The sequence below is a fragment of the Corvus moneduloides genome, chromosome 3, assembly GCF_009650955.1.
Source record: "Corvus moneduloides isolate bCorMon1 chromosome 3, bCorMon1.pri, whole genome shotgun sequence".
Classification (NCBI taxonomy): domain Eukaryota; kingdom Metazoa; phylum Chordata; class Aves; order Passeriformes; family Corvidae; genus Corvus; species Corvus moneduloides.
In genome coordinates, this window is record NC_045478.1 from 100,658,542 (window position 1) to 100,674,497 (window position 15,956).

Consider the following 15,956-nt stretch of genomic DNA (forward strand, 5'->3'; position numbering starts at 1 on the left):
AAAGTAAGCACAATATCCTACCATTTGGTTTCTCAGGTGGTGACCATTCCACAGCCAGTTCTGTAGAGCTGATGGTTTCCACAGTCGGTGAGTGTAGCCCTTCCGGAGGAGCTTGTGCAGTAACTACGGTTACTGGCTGGCTCTTTAAGCAGCCTCCACTAGTACAAGCTTGCACAGAAAAAACATACTTGGTAAATGGAATGAGATTCCAAATAATTGCTGAAGTCTTTAAGCCTTCATACCGACCACAAGGCTGATGATCAACTGAGCTAGTACAAGTCAAAATGTATTTCTCTATGGGCCCAGAGTCATTGGAGATGCTTGTCCAGTAAACTAAAACAGAGTGGTGACTAACAGGAAAGACAGGATTTAAATCCAAGCTTCCTATAGGTGTCCCAGATTTTGTTCTGTATGTCACTGAGTCACTTCTTGTAAAACCATGAACATTGCTGGCTTGGATATAATAGGAATAAAAGGTATATGGAGCTAACAGGGTATCGGTGAAGGTCTGAACACCTGAAACAAACAGTTGAGAAGAAAGCTGTATCAGTCTAAGACATTAAAAATAATCTCAATTTCTATACTTAAAGTCTCTTCAGCTCTAATCCAAAACATATTTAGGCCTGTTCACATGCTCTTCTTGAGATTCTAAACATTGTAACTTCTCAACTTTTTTCAGCACAGGAAAAAATCTCCCCTTTACCCTTTATTACCTTCCACTGCACATTAGCATCATTAGAGAAATTATTTTTCCACTGAAACTTCTCCTAGTTCCTGCTTTAAACATGAAGATTAATACAATTATCTTCTCATTCCTCTTTTTCTTCAAAATAATTATTTCAAATGTAAATCAGCATCAATATGAGTGAATATAATTTAGAAGAAAAACCCAAACCATTGTGCAAATTTTCAGACCTCTGTTTTTTATTAATTTGATGGCATAAGACCAAATATTTCACCTTTGTGTGCTTTCACTTCCTCACTTCTACAACAATGCTTAATATCTCATTTGAAAAGCATTTGATCTTAGATAAGAAGTGAAACAAAAGTGCAAATAATTATTAAGAAGGTATGTACGAAGCTTGTATTTACCTTCCTCACCCCTACTTTCCATTATTCTTAGTTAGTAGATTTTTTAGCATCTTTTTAGTACCAATGGCCATTAACAGCTCCTGTGCATATCCCAGAAGCAGTTACACATCTTATTCAGCACAGCACAGTATGAATTTATGTACAATCATACCACCATACATTATTTTGCCTTAAGAAATAGCAAACATTGAGTAATATATGTCAGAGCACAGATACTCAAACTATTTCAAAGCAAATGAAGAAGATGAAGCTATTTCTACATCCTCTCTGTAAATCCACACAGGGAACAACTCTGCCAGCTGAATAGTTGCTCCTGAGACTTCCTTGTGAGTCAGTAGTGAGCAAGCAGAAGATGCGGTAGCATCTCCCCCTGCACTTGGCACTGGTGAGGCCCCACCTCAAATCCTGCGTCCAGTTCTGAGCTCCTCACTACAAGAAAGACACTGAGGTGCTGGAGCAAGTCCAGAGAAGGGCAATGGAGCTGGGGAAGAGTCTGGAGCACAAGTCCTGTGAGGAGCTGCTGAGGGAGTTGGGGTTACTGTGGAGAAAAGGGGCTCAGGAGAGACTTTATCACTCTGTACAACCACCTGGAAGGAGGGTGTAGCCATGTGAGGGTCAGAGTCTTCTCTCAAGTAACAGGATGAAAAGAAATGACCTCAAATTGCGCTAGAGGAGGTTGGATATTGGATATTAGGCGATTAGATATTAGGAAAAATTTCTTCATGGAAAGGGTGGTCAGGCTTTGGAATAAGCTGCCTGTCAGTAGTGGAATCAAGATGTCTGGAAGTGCTCAAAAAGGATGGATGTAGCACTAGGGGACATGGCTTAGTGGTGCCACGACAGTGCTGGGTTAATAATTTGACTCAATGATCTTAGAGGTCTTTTCCATCCTTAATGAGTTTATGATTTTGTATTTAGTTACATTTATAAGTAATTAGAACAACTCAACTTGGAGTTAGAATTGTTAGTAACTTTGGATGTTTTTTCACATTTTAGAGCAAGTAGTTAATTTTATCCTCAAGACAAAGGCTGCTCTGGGAAATCTGAGGCTTAGGTTTTTCAGAGCAGCTAACAAAACACTGTTTTAATTGGGCATTCTGCAATACTATCATCCACGTCACTATGCTGATTTAGAAGATTTTTCTTAGTTTTCCTTGGGAAGTTCACTTTCTACAAAACTCTCATTTAGCCATAAGATAATGTTGATCCAGTTGTACTCTCAGCTCATAAGCACCACAAATTTCATACTATACTAAGAAAAAAAATAACATTATGAAAATTTCTGTCAGCATTAACAATGTATTTTTGATATTCAAACACCAGCAGTTGATTTCATGTCACTAATTAGGGGGATTTCCAGGAAATGTCAAAAATGTCTTTTGAAACCAGATCTAGGTTTTTAAGAAGATAATTTTTTGTTAAATAGAAATATGCTAATGTCTCATTATCCAGCTAAATATAGAATTTTTTTGCTTTACAAAGTGTGTAGGTAGTATCATGAAATAACACCCTCAACAATGCACCATTTTAAGTAGATTGCTAAACAGATTTATAACAACGAAGTATCAAAGCTTTTCCTTTTAAATTAATTTGCATTTTTACTAAAGTTAGGCCTTTAAACAAAATTAAGGAGTTGGAATATTCTCTGTTTGTTCTCTGAATTTTTTTTAATGTTTCTTTCTCAGTCACTTAATCCCATGCTTACATGGGGTCACATACCTTTCCTCACTGTATGTACTGCAGAGTGCCCAAATTCACAACATAAGCCACATAGTAATGAACTGTAACACTGCAGCATGAACCAAAACATAGAAATGGGAGGTGCATTCCAAAGGATCTGTACTTCCATTGAAAAATAGCTTTTTTTTTTCTTCCCTCCAGAGTACACACCAACAATTAGAGAGACTCAACTTCTGCAAAGCATTAATGCTGCATTGGTAAGAAACTGCAACAAACTAAAGAAGCTCTGAGAACAGAGGTCAAACCTTAGTGGCATTAAACCACGCCTGTCCTCTTAAAAAAAACCCACTTGTGTGCCATGTATACATACAAACAGTATCCAAACACCTCTCCTTTTCTTTGATAAGTGGATCAATATTAGCACAAAATGGCCTTTCCAGCTTGGACAGAGTGTCGAATCCTTTAGGATTGCCTTCTGAGGATCCCTTGGCAAGCCTCAAAATGAGAGAAGTGGTGCTGCTAAAGACAAACCAGGAGCTACACTGATAGCTTAACAGAAGGTGCTAAAAGTTAGAGGCCACAAAAAGCTTTCCTATCTGTTAACAGTTTAAAACCAGGAAGATGAAAAAAGAAGTTTAAGCACATTATGGTCTCTTCTGTTCACCCTAATTCTTTGACTTTGACTCTTAGGGTTTTGGCATCTGTGTATATTTTCAATAAATACTTTTGGTAAGTCAATTCTAAAGTTTCTCAGATTAAAAAGTAAAATAATTATCAGCCATTTTGGGTGATTCCATTTGCCAGATTTTAGACTAGGGTATTAATTTCTTTCAAGCAGAATTAATAGCACAGAACACTAACTCATTAAAGGAAAACAGAATAATGTACTCAAAACCACAAAGAACAGTAACAACAGAAATGAGAAATAGCTAAGAAACACCACACATATAGATACACACACACACAAATACAAAATCTTTGATGTCACCTTACTTACTATAAGGATGGTAGTCTTCAGTTGCATAAATTTCTTCCTCATCCCTATACAGCTGGTAAATAAGTCTGTTAGAATTTGGAGAGTCAGGGGAACTCCATGAAAGATTGATAACAGAAGAATTGAGAACTTCTCCTGTAGGAGGAGGTTGCTGAAAAGGAGCTAAAGCATACACAAAAAAAGGAGGATGTAAAAATGAAGGTGATCAATAATCACATAAATTTCAAGAAAAATGCTAAGAAACTGCTAAGCTTTCTTCACCAAAAAAAAACCTGTTGAGTAAATGCACGGTCACCAAGGCAAGACACTAACAGACTAAATCAATCCATCCAAATGCACTCCAACAAAGCTTTTTATCCATGAAACAAGTGTATATATTTAAACAAATGATGAATAAACTTAATCCTCCTTTCAACTCCAAAATAAAGCAAGTGTTTCCCAAACACTTTTTTTTTTTTTTTCCAACGTATTTCAAGACCTCTGTAAAACAAGAACATATTTATCTGGTCACATTGAAGTTTCTAGTTCAAGTAGGATTTATTTTTTCAGAGAATTCATTCCATTTTAGCATAGACCAGGCATAACATCCTCCAGCAGAATACAAATGGAAAGTCCAACTAAGTCCAGATCTTACTGAAGTGTTAATTCACAAAAACATAAAGGGCAAGATTTTGAAGTTTATTTAGGTAATTGACTTCCATTTGTTTCCAATGAAATTGAAACCCATGAGTGCAAAGTATCTAACATTTTAAAAAATCAGCTTGACATGCTTATTTACCAAAATACGACTCTACCACCTCCATTAACTTTGAAAAATGTGCTACTTAATTGCACTAGTATCAAAAAAGAGAAAAATAAACTTGAAGTTCAAAAGCCAAGTACCTCACATTTTAAGAAAGAGCATTCAAAGTCCCCCCCTATATCTCTTTTGTAATCCAAATGCATGATCATGGTCCTTCCTAACATAATAGCTAATACTCAGTAATTAAACTTCATATACATAGATACACACATGTTGACATAAACATACATTTTTATGGATGGACTCAATTATCTCAAAGGTCCTTTCCAATCTAGATGATTCCATGATTCTGTATTTATGTTATTACTCAGGTCAGAGCATGAGTCCACAGCTTGCTGTAGGATCTCCAGCAATCCAGTTATACTGAGGACAGCCCTACCCTCTCTCCTTCCTTACACCGTGCATTAGCACAGAACAAGACAGGTCTGTTTGGGCAGATAGTAACTGCTATGAAAGGCAGACTCTGCCATTTCCCCATCCTCTTCATCAAGGGAGTGTGGATCTAGAGGAAAACATTTGGTCAAGGAATGAGAATAGCCCAGGGTAGTACAGAAATCAGCACACGGAGTAAGCTACCAGGAGCTGGATTCACAGAACCACCCAATTACCTTTCCTCCCCTACATTAAATATTATAGGAGAACATCAAGACTAGAAACATGGAATTTTTTTCTTCTTTTTATAAACTATAATCTTCTCCATTATGTGGATATTTTATTAATATCACCAAAAGTTAATTACTAAAATCTGTTCAGGCAAGCTAACAGGAGACAAGAAGCAAAGAATGAAGTTGCAGAGAGAAAATGTCATGAAGACCTCAAGCCACATAAGTGATAGATGTAGAGACTTATGCTAAAATCAGTGGGCCACACTATATAAAGGTTTTTAATACAAATCTAGAAAGTGAGATGAAGCTATTTTGAGTAAGATAATGAAAAGCCCTGCTTCTACTGAAGTATTTCAGCCAAGAAATAGCACAAAAAATTTCTAGGATTCATTGGATTGAACAGAACATAATCATCACCTCCCCTTAAAAAGCATAGTTTGTTGTTCTGCTGCCAATCTGGAGCTTTTGAGTTCATCTCACTTAGGAAGTGAATGTATGCTAAAATGACTACAGGAGTAAAGTTTGAGAATCAGAGGAAACAAGGGCTCCTAAATCCCTTTGGCATTTAAGAAATTTTTTCTCCATGTAACACATACTTACAAGACCTGAGCAATCACAGAAGTTTACCAGCATCACCTTCATTCTCCACTGGCAGTCTCACACTACTGCATATTGCTTCCATGTGTTTGCTGGTTTGAATTTTAAATACGTAAGCAAAGAACTGTATTGCACATTTTATCTAAGATATCACTAAGCAGAAAAATTGCTAAGGAAAATAACCACAAATGCCAAGCCAGGCAAAGCTCCGTATGTACGCAACAAGTTTAAATATTTTGGTATGAATAGCCAAAAGACTTCAGTTGCTATATCCTTTATGTCCAGAAGAGGACTCAGCTTGTCATTTAGAATACTGCCTGATGTACTTTTATCTAACTAAAATCTATTGTATTATTTCTCCATGTCATACTATTATTAATCAATTTTATAGTTGAATTGCTATTGACCTTTATCCAATGTGTATCCCAACACAAATAAGTAGGTTGGCTTATGTTTGTAAAGCACTTTGAAGATGAACAGCATCATAAAAGTGCCATGTATTATTATTATTACACATTCAGTTGAAACATCTTACATTTTTTAAAGAAACAACGAGCTAATCAACTGTCCAAACAATAGATACTGTGCCTTCTACAGAAGAGTATGGGGACAAACAAAGCAAAACTATTTAAACACTTCCAAACTTTGAAGAAAGCTAAAAAAAGTCATCTTTGGAAACAAAACAGTCTCTTTATGATATCCATTTATAATGCTATGCATTCTACAATGCATATTATTTGAAATTTAAACTGATTTACAATGAAATACAAACTGATATCAAAAGTAAGAGCTGTCTCTACCTGCAAATACTTTATGCATTTACATCTCTGCTTGCAAATCTATAGTTTTCACATATCACAGTTATGAATATCATATAAATACCCATGCAGAACACACAAAGGAATGTTTTGCTGAAGGAGGATCCAGAAATATATTCCAGAGATAACTTGGGAATACCTGACCCTGTTGTTGCACATGGCTACCTGAGCTGTCACAGTATGACCAGTGTGGCCATTATTAATTAGGCCTGCTGACAGAAATGTCCAATTAGCATCTGCAGCGTTCCTCACTCACCGCTTACAGGACTTCCAAGACTGGGCTGTTAACTGTGTATGGCAGTAAGGTGTGCCACCAAAATGTAACCCAGCTCTTCCAGAGTGAGCTGAGGCCCTCCCCACATGGTTTGGCATTGCGCAGTATGATGTCCTCAAAACCCATGTCTGAACATTGACCCAAAGACATCTTAAGTACTCAGTTTCCTTACAACTTATACTTTTGCCTTTACCTCTTTAAAAGCCCTGCCAGCTTGGAGACTGAGTGCTGGGGATCCTCATATCCAGATGTTCCATTGCAACTTGTTTCATTACAATTCATGAATTGACCCTCAACATAGCATTGGCCCCACCTCACACACACCAATTTATGATGCTCTGTTACATCACATCACATATTTTCCCAAATTGACTGGAAAAGCGCCCCTGGAGAAGAAAGGCAAAGCTACGTCGCACTGGGGAGAAGATTTGGAATTAGTCACCAAGAGCAGGTTTTCAACAGACCTTCTGAAGGCATGTGTCCTGCATCCTGTCTGTGGCAGGAAAGGGGGCTAAGCTGTAACTTATACAAATGCTGTTGCATTTATGTGACTAAAAGAGGAACTCTGGATTGGTCATTACAAAGAACATGTGCAAGGGAACTATCGGTTGTCACTCCTCCCCGGGTTAGACTGCAAGCCTAAGGTGTGTATGACACAAAGGATTCTGTACATCTCTCTAAAAAACAGTCCTAAGATACAGTGAAAATCACCCCAACTTCAGTTGCCCTATATTTGGAGGCGAGGAGGGAACAAACCCCAGTTTTAGTACTGCTGACCTAATTCAATACTCACTAAATCAATTAAGAACTTTAATTTGAAAGACATGCTTTTAAGACCTAACATCCACTTACTTTTACTGCAGCCAAAGAGGTTGTGGACATCCAAATTACTGGCATCGGGAACACAGTTGTCACATTTCAAGCCAGTTACAAATTGTTTACAAACACACTGTCCAGTAACAAGATGACAAGTCCTACTAATGGCTCCTGCAGGATGACAATTACAGTGCTGACATCTATAAACAAAAACAAATCAAGGAAGTGATCAACACACATCAACATTTCAGTTAAGCACAGTAGGGTTTTGTTTAAAAGATTCTTGGGCAACATAATTAAAACATCATAAACAGTTCAGTAGTCTGAAACAGAGCAGAAAATCTATTAGTCTGATTAAAATAAACTTACAAAAAAGGCGCCCACTATAAAAATAAATATTTTGCTGCCAGAATAATATTCTAATTTATATAAAAATGGCTTAGAATTAAAGAGCTTTTATATATATTGATCCACACACAAACTGGATACTAATGTTTGGTAATAAACACATTATGCACTCAGTCCTGCATCCTTACTCACACAACCGTTCTTGAGAGCTGCGGAATTCAGTGATACATATGTAACCAGATGAAGAGCTTTCTGCAAAAAATATGCAACCTTCAACTCAGGGGAAACTAGGCTTTAGTTGGAAAAAATAAATCAATTAATAATTTCTTGTCCACAAAGGCAACTTAAGGTTGAAAAAAATAACATGCTGTAAATAAAGGAGAACGAATGGTGACCAAAATGGGGAGAAGAAAACCTCAGACTAAAACAGTGACAGGAAAAAAACCAGCAGAAATAATAATATTATAACAGGAAACATGATTTCTTTGCAGCCTGAAGGACAAAATTTGAAATAACTACAGCAAATAATTAATTAAATGTGCAAGTAAATTATTTTTAAATTAAAAAGAACAAAAAATTTAAAAGCACTGGTATCACACAAATGCCACACTTCAATTCTGCAAATCTCTCTGGCAGCAGTAGAATACTCTCAGGATTAATTTATGCTTTGGCTTTTGCACGTGAAACCTCTTGTGATCAACTTGGTCTTCACTTGATACACTATTTCCCCACTGACACTCATTTACAGCACAGATACCAATGTCAGGTTGTGCAAATATTCAAAGAGTCGGAACATGTCAGAAATTAGGCAAATTACTACAAATACTGTTATGCTACCCCTTGCAATATAGACTGACATTATTATTCATAACAAAGTCAACTATGGCAAAGAAAACTTCATACTTTAGATTCTAATTTCACTATATTTTAATTGCTGCAGACTAAAAGAGTTCTGAAAAAACATCATCTGGGAGAAATGTAGGAAGGTACATCGCAGCTAAAACATACTGGGAAGTCTACGCTTCCTCCCCTTGCCCTGAGCTGGGAGACTCCAATTCTCAAGCATAAGCAACATCAGCCTCAAGGGAACTTTAAATTACTCCAGATGCCAGGTCCCAAGGTGATGAAGCAGCAAAAAGAAACCAAAGAAGTCCAAGACAGTCATGCTATGTCCCCTTTAGTCTGCTAAGCCTAAGACTACACAAGAATCAATTTACATTTGGCTGATCTTTCCTTGGCCAGTTTCACCAGATCCAAGGAAATATGTGGTGGTGCCTTTACACAAGTTACTTTGCCATTTTCCCAGTCACCACCATCATACCAGGGTCTATACCTCTCTCTATCTATATGAAAGCAGAAATAAAAGTGAGTTCAATTATGTTTTAGGTGTTAGCTTTTTAAGGCAAGAGAGAGAGGAAGGGAAGGTGGAAACTGTTTTCACATTAGGACACTAAAATTCAGGTCAATAATCAGTGAAATAGGCATTAAATGTGTCAGATTTTTAAACAAGCTTAAGAAAACTCTTCACATACATTTTCTGCCTATCACAGAGCTCTCTGTATTAGAGCTCCTTTACTCCACAGCAGCTTGTGCTGTGTGATCTCCCGGGGAATCATTCAACACCCTTAAAAAGGCTGATAAAAGCTAAAGCTGCAAAATAAGCTGCAAATTTGTTTTATGGACTAATATCCTTTTGAGAATAAATAAAATACATTCTCTCTTGGAAACCACTATACTGTAGTTTGCTCTCTTTTACAGTCAAGAAAAAAGGGCAATTTTTTCAAAAGTCTTTTCATCTATAGACAGTGCATCCAAATCCCTCTTTAAATAGAGGTTTTGTTTAGAGTCCTTTAACACCATGACTAAAAACCCAGTTTTGTTACCAAAGGAAAAAAAAATAATAACAATTACTTGCTCAGTAAGACAATATTTTATTGTTATTTCATAATTTCATTACATGATGATTATTTAGTGTGGGAGGTGTCAACAAAAGTTTCTCGATAGATAAACAGAGAAAGACAAGCTTCTCTTACTGTTCCTGTATATTATTGCACCTCTTATGAATAAGAGTCTCCTGATTATTCTAGTTTTGATCATCATACACACATGACAATCAAACTCAATACCCATACAGTCACAGTGATAGTTCTCAGACTGGCAGGGTGGGGTTGTTCCTTTCTACTTGTTGCATTTTTCTTCTAGGAAAAGTTCACCTATACTGAATGAGGCTCCCGATCCTGCAAATAACAGCATATATTTCATTATATTCTGCTCCATGGGATTACATATTATTTTTGTGTAATCATGTGCATCTTTTTTTTTTACCCTGCAGAAAACTAGAACTAGATTTGTTGTTAGGCATAGTTCATGCTTTTCAGTCAGGATTAAGGATTCAGTCAATTAAGGATTTTCAAAAAAATATCCAATTCTTTAAAAAGATAAGTAACTTTTAATCATGTGAGAAATATTTTCAGCATTCTTGCTAAATGCTACTTTTTCAAGGTACTCAGAGTCAAATATAATTGAGTTTTATTAAAACAGAATTGTATATAATCAAGGAAAACAGACTTTTAAAACGTGGAAAGAGAAATGTCATGCCAAGATGAATTGTGATATTGATTTTCTGAGGATAAATGGTTTTTGTAATATTAATATAGAGAAACCTTTATTACATTGACTCTCTAGGTGCAGTTAGAGCCTCTCCAGCAATCTGTTTAAAATCTTCATTTTTCATCCTTATGGGAAAACCTCACTTGCTAAATGGATTTCACAAACAGTAATCTGTCAACATATATATATAAATAGATAAACAATTTGCAATGTTCATTGACCAGTTCATTATAGTAAACAATACAGAGGTAAAGCATTTCAAAGGTGTACAGATGCCCATAACCATTACAGATCCGCTCAGACTGCTGCAAACACCCAGTATTTCTAATTCTTTAATTCCCAAGAAAATTTTCCAGCTTCATAACCTGAAATGCATTAAAGAATATGGAGTTCCTGTTGTATCTGGAAAGCACCACAAAATAAATCAGCTCACATATTCCTCAGAGCAGGAGAATTTTAAAGCCTCACAATCTCTGTGTATCACAACTTTTGCTTCTTTTGTGCTATTGTGCAAAGACAGATACGTCTTTGCCACTGCAGATAGCTCATATCCTTTTCTGTCCTTAAAAGACACTTGGAGCAAGGATGGCTTAAATGACCTGGCAACTTTATGGAGAAAGAAAAAGCATATTACTTTTTTTTATGAAGATAGTAACAGTTAAAGAAATGGAATAAAATAGATTAACAAATAAAGACCTGCATTATCATTTTCAGTGGATAAAAGTTTGTGCCTGAGGAACAGAGGTACATTGCCCAAAAAGACAATGAAAAGGAAGCCAAGAAAATGCAACACAGGTTAATCATGTTAATGTACTACCAGAGTAGTCTTCAATACTGCCATGAGGATTAATTAGTATTAAGACATTAAAGACAACTCAGATTCAAATTCCAGAACTCTAAAAACTTTCTGTCTTTACAACAAAGTCTGGATCTAGGCAATTTATATTTTCACTTTTTGAATTTCAAAAGACAGGTTAAAATGCAGATATTTGAAATTGAATATCTAGCTCAGAAAAGCTATTGCTTAGCACAAATGTGCTAAAACTGAGGGGTGGGGGGATAATCTATTTCAAGTAACTAAAAAAAAGGTATCATTAATAATAAGGAAAATATATTTCAAAGGGAACTTTAATATTACACAGACTTTATTTCTCACCATTAGAAATGACAGGAAGTGAAAATAGGAAGTCCTTATTCCTACAGATTACTTTATGGCCATTAGCAGATGCCTCTGTGACCCGAAACAGTAAAAAATAATTTTAAAAATCTCCTAATGAGTGACAGTAACATAAAAGTTAAAATGAAAAATCTGCAGAATAATGTCAAATATATGCAAGATGACACTGATAATCACTGCCTAAAAGCATGTCTACCCCACACTAGCTCAGGGAGAGGAGCAGAGGGAAGGGAACATTGCACAGATTTTGCTTCTGCCTGTGGTATGTGGTTTGGGTTTTTTTAAAGGCAAAAATACCATATATAACAAAAAAATTTAACACCATCAGTCTGCATGAAAAGATGATAGCAGAAGGGCTGTGCAATCTTTGTGGAAAATATTTTAAAAAGGAAATTGAGATTGTGAGGACTAGGCATGAAAGATAATACTGAAAAAAAAAAGAGCAATAGTTGAAATAACAGTGCACTATATAAATATGTTTTCCCCTTATAATCCAGGGAATCCATATAATTCCAGTGTACCTAAAGACCCCTGGCTACATTAGAAATACAATTTACCCTGTGGCACATAACAAAATGTTGAAAAAGAATACACTGCTTCAGAAAAAATAATCTTTAAGAATAAAGGTGCAGTGAATATTTGTACTGCTGTTACCAAAAGAAATTTGAAAAGTCAGGGATATCTGTAGTTCTCCCTTTCCCTCCCCACTGTCCCCCACTAAATCTTCCTGAAATTTTCCAAATCATTCATTAGTTATAAGAATGGCAAATTCCCTGCATTTTAATAGTCAATATTTAAGACCTCAGAAAACAGCACATCTTACTGAAGATGCAGAGACAACATAGGGAACCAATTAAGAAGTTGCTATAACTTAGCCTTATACACCTTTCATGCTGTTTCTAAATCCATGGCAAAATTTCTATTTCCTTCAGCTCATGGGAGCACTGGGGACTGTGTAATGTATCACACATAAATCAGAGTGCACACGTGAACTCATAGAAGGATTAATGTAACTCAAACACATCTTTTCATTGTCACTAAACCCTTGACTGAGCCATGAGAAAACACGTAACAAGGATGATATAAGTGACCTGTAAAAAAGAAACACTCACCTGCCTGTGACAGAGTCAAATCCAAAATAAAGTTCTTTGCACCGTTCACATGTCTGTCCTGTCACAGAGGCATCTTGGCAACTACATTGGCCAGTGAGTTTATCACAGATCTGATTCACAGAACCAGCTATGTGGCACAGGCATGGCAGACAGCCAGTGATGCTGGATGGAGAAAAATAAAAACCTGGGGAAAAAAAGGGATTTTGAGAATCCTTTTGTTATCTCTCTTCAGACTCCTAGCCAGAGCAAATGCAAAATAGGGGGGAGTATGCTAACATGTCTGTGGGGAAAGTAAAGACCCAAGGATTTCAGAAGTACTCATGAATGCACCACAAACACTAGAAACAAAAAAATAACAGGGAAGAGACATTTGTCCATTCTAGTCTGGGATCCCAGCTCTGAAAATGGACAGCTGCAAACCATAAGAAATGCACATAACTTCTTAAGGATGTCTCCTAATTTTTCTCAACCAGTGGTTGACTTAATCCTTGAAACATTATAGTGTTTGGAAAAGCTACATTTGATGAGCATTACCAGGTTCTAGGTAAAATTCACATTTTACTCCTTAACACAGAGCTTGTGTCCTGCACAAATACTTTTACAGAAACTAATAAACTGATAAAAGAAAGATACTTATCTGCTATTAAAATGCTTTCACTCCAAATTCCTTCTCCTTGTGTATTATTTCCAATTATGAACTTGAGCATTCACTTCACATTCCCCACACTATATCTGGTGTGCTTCTGCTATGCCATCTTTCATCCTATTGCCCTCACCAGCAATCTTTATTTATACCTTTAACACATTACTAATAAATACAGTTAGATACAGTTTATACACCTCTAATGTGGTCATCAAAGAATTTACTCATTATTCACAACCTCACCAGAAGTTCCTAACAAAAGAGCTGTTAGATACATTCTCTTAATGATGGGGTTCCATTTGCATAATCTATTTCACTATGTATGGACTTACTCCATTCTTAATAATTTCTTTCTGATCAGAAGACAATTTAAGTAATGGCACACTAGTAAAAAAATATAATTACATAAGTTTCCAAAATATTTTCTATTTTCACCTGATCATTAATAAATGTTTAACTATTTTTTTTCACACAGGTTGTTCTCTTTATTCCCCCCCCTCACCCCCCTTTGGATCGGAACAGTTTATTAAAAATGTAGCAATGCACAACAGCTCTGCAACCAGTCCTGATGGCAGAGTATTAAGAGACACTAGACAACAGCAAGTACCTATCTTGGAACATGAATCCTAAAATAGGGCCATTGATATGCGTTTCTATCTCCCTTAGCTGGTGGTTATTAGTTATTATTTTACAACTTCAATAGAAAGATTTCAGCTGCTACTGAGACACGCAGCATTCTCAGACACTTGCCCTCTCTCCAGATCAAGTTCAATCAGTAGTTTCTTAGTCATGTTCTCAGCTACTGAATATTTTTTGCTGTCCAATAACTTCCCGATGTCCTGCTTTATAATAAGGAGCCCAAAATTATATTGTAACATGTCATATTGCCCGAGGCCTTATTATTTGTCTTACAAGAGATAGCTCTATATATACACCCCTAGGGTGGTATTCTCTGTCTTTGCAGCAGTGTTGCACTGTGAGCTCATATCCAAATAGCAGAGGAACTAAACAAATTGAAAACATTAGAATTTTACTGCTCAAATCTTTGTTCAAGTTTAGCCTCTGGTCCTCAGTGAGATAAATCTCAAGTGGACAGTGAAGTGATATCAGTCTCCAGTTAACATACATTCGCATCATAAAAAACCACGCTGTTGGCACTTTATTCCAGAGAGGCCCCGAACTGAGGCACCACAGAGAGCAAATAGCCTGAAGTTATTAGTGAGGCAGCATGTATTATCTCCTGCTGCACTTCTCTGCGCTGCACAGTGCCCATCCTGTGCATAAATAGAGGAGACCATTTCCCAGCAATGTCACTCCTGAGCACAATGAACGACTCCACTCGCAGAACCTAACAGGAAGGTTGGAAACAAGTTTAAGCCTTGGACTCCTGCAAAAGGTCAAAGCACTTCTTCAGGACCCATTTTATAGTTGTGGTAAATGATAAGCACTCAGGCTAAACCAGATCCTTGTCCGTCCGAAATTTTGCATGGAACTATGATTCTATGATTCTTTTGTATAAAGTAACATCTAAGAGAAGTCTATGATATAATGGGCAAATAAGCACATCTCTAGAAAATAAATTCATTTTCCCTGAGCAGGATCAATTATTACAGCATATACTGCCTTTATTGTAGCAGTGAAATTACTAGTTATAATCTATACCTTAGTGTTAAACATCTTGGCTCTCCTACAGCCATACTTCTTAAACCACTGTAGAGCAGTGAAGGATTTGGTAGGATATTTTTTATTATAATCTTTTAGAAATGCTTTAAAAGTTTCTGGACACTACCACAATTACTTTTTTCCCCCTGAAGTAGCAGGTAAAGGCAAAACTGTTTTTAAAAGTGAGGGATAGGAAAAGACAAAAAATTTCTTCCCCCAACTAATTTGTAAGTGAATTAATACGATTAAATGTGGAGCGAAAAAGAGAAAACATCAGGTTACAAATTCATACTGTTTGTCATAATCATTATTATTATTATTATTTACTTCCACCATCTAGAATTTGACTCCACCTAGGAAAGAGTAACAACTTAATGCAAGCTTAATTTACAGCAAGGTTAGAAGGGCTCATAAAAGTTGCTTTATGAAGGATCCACTGTTGTATAATAGAGCCAATTTCCAATTTTAAGACAGCCACTGCAAATCTCTGTGATATCTATGTCTATAACTAGTATTATGCTTATTCTTTTTCAGATTTTTTTTCAATTCAACCATAACTGATCACATTTGTCAATCAAACATACTCTTCAAAAGGAAGAATGAAAGTCATAGCAAAGTATTCAGCTTTTTTTTAATCATCCTCTTAGCATTTCTCCCTCTGTATAGAGAAGGAACACATGACCAATTCCTTAGCACTTTTACAGGCTTACCATCTACAGCAGCTCA

At 36.3% G+C, this 15,956-nt stretch overlaps 1 protein-coding gene across 1 annotated transcript in view; it reads right to left on the minus strand.

Annotated features, from left to right (window-relative positions):
* Positions 1-15,956, minus strand: part of USH2A (usherin) — a 387,508-nt gene that overhangs the window by 305,183 nt on the left and 66,369 nt on the right. The window contains 4 exon segments of the mRNA XM_032102996.1: positions 22-516; positions 3,770-3,928; positions 7,715-7,878; positions 12,926-13,109. Of these exon segments, the coding sequence (XP_031958887.1) occupies positions 22-516; positions 3,770-3,928; positions 7,715-7,878; positions 12,926-13,109 (1,002 nt within the window).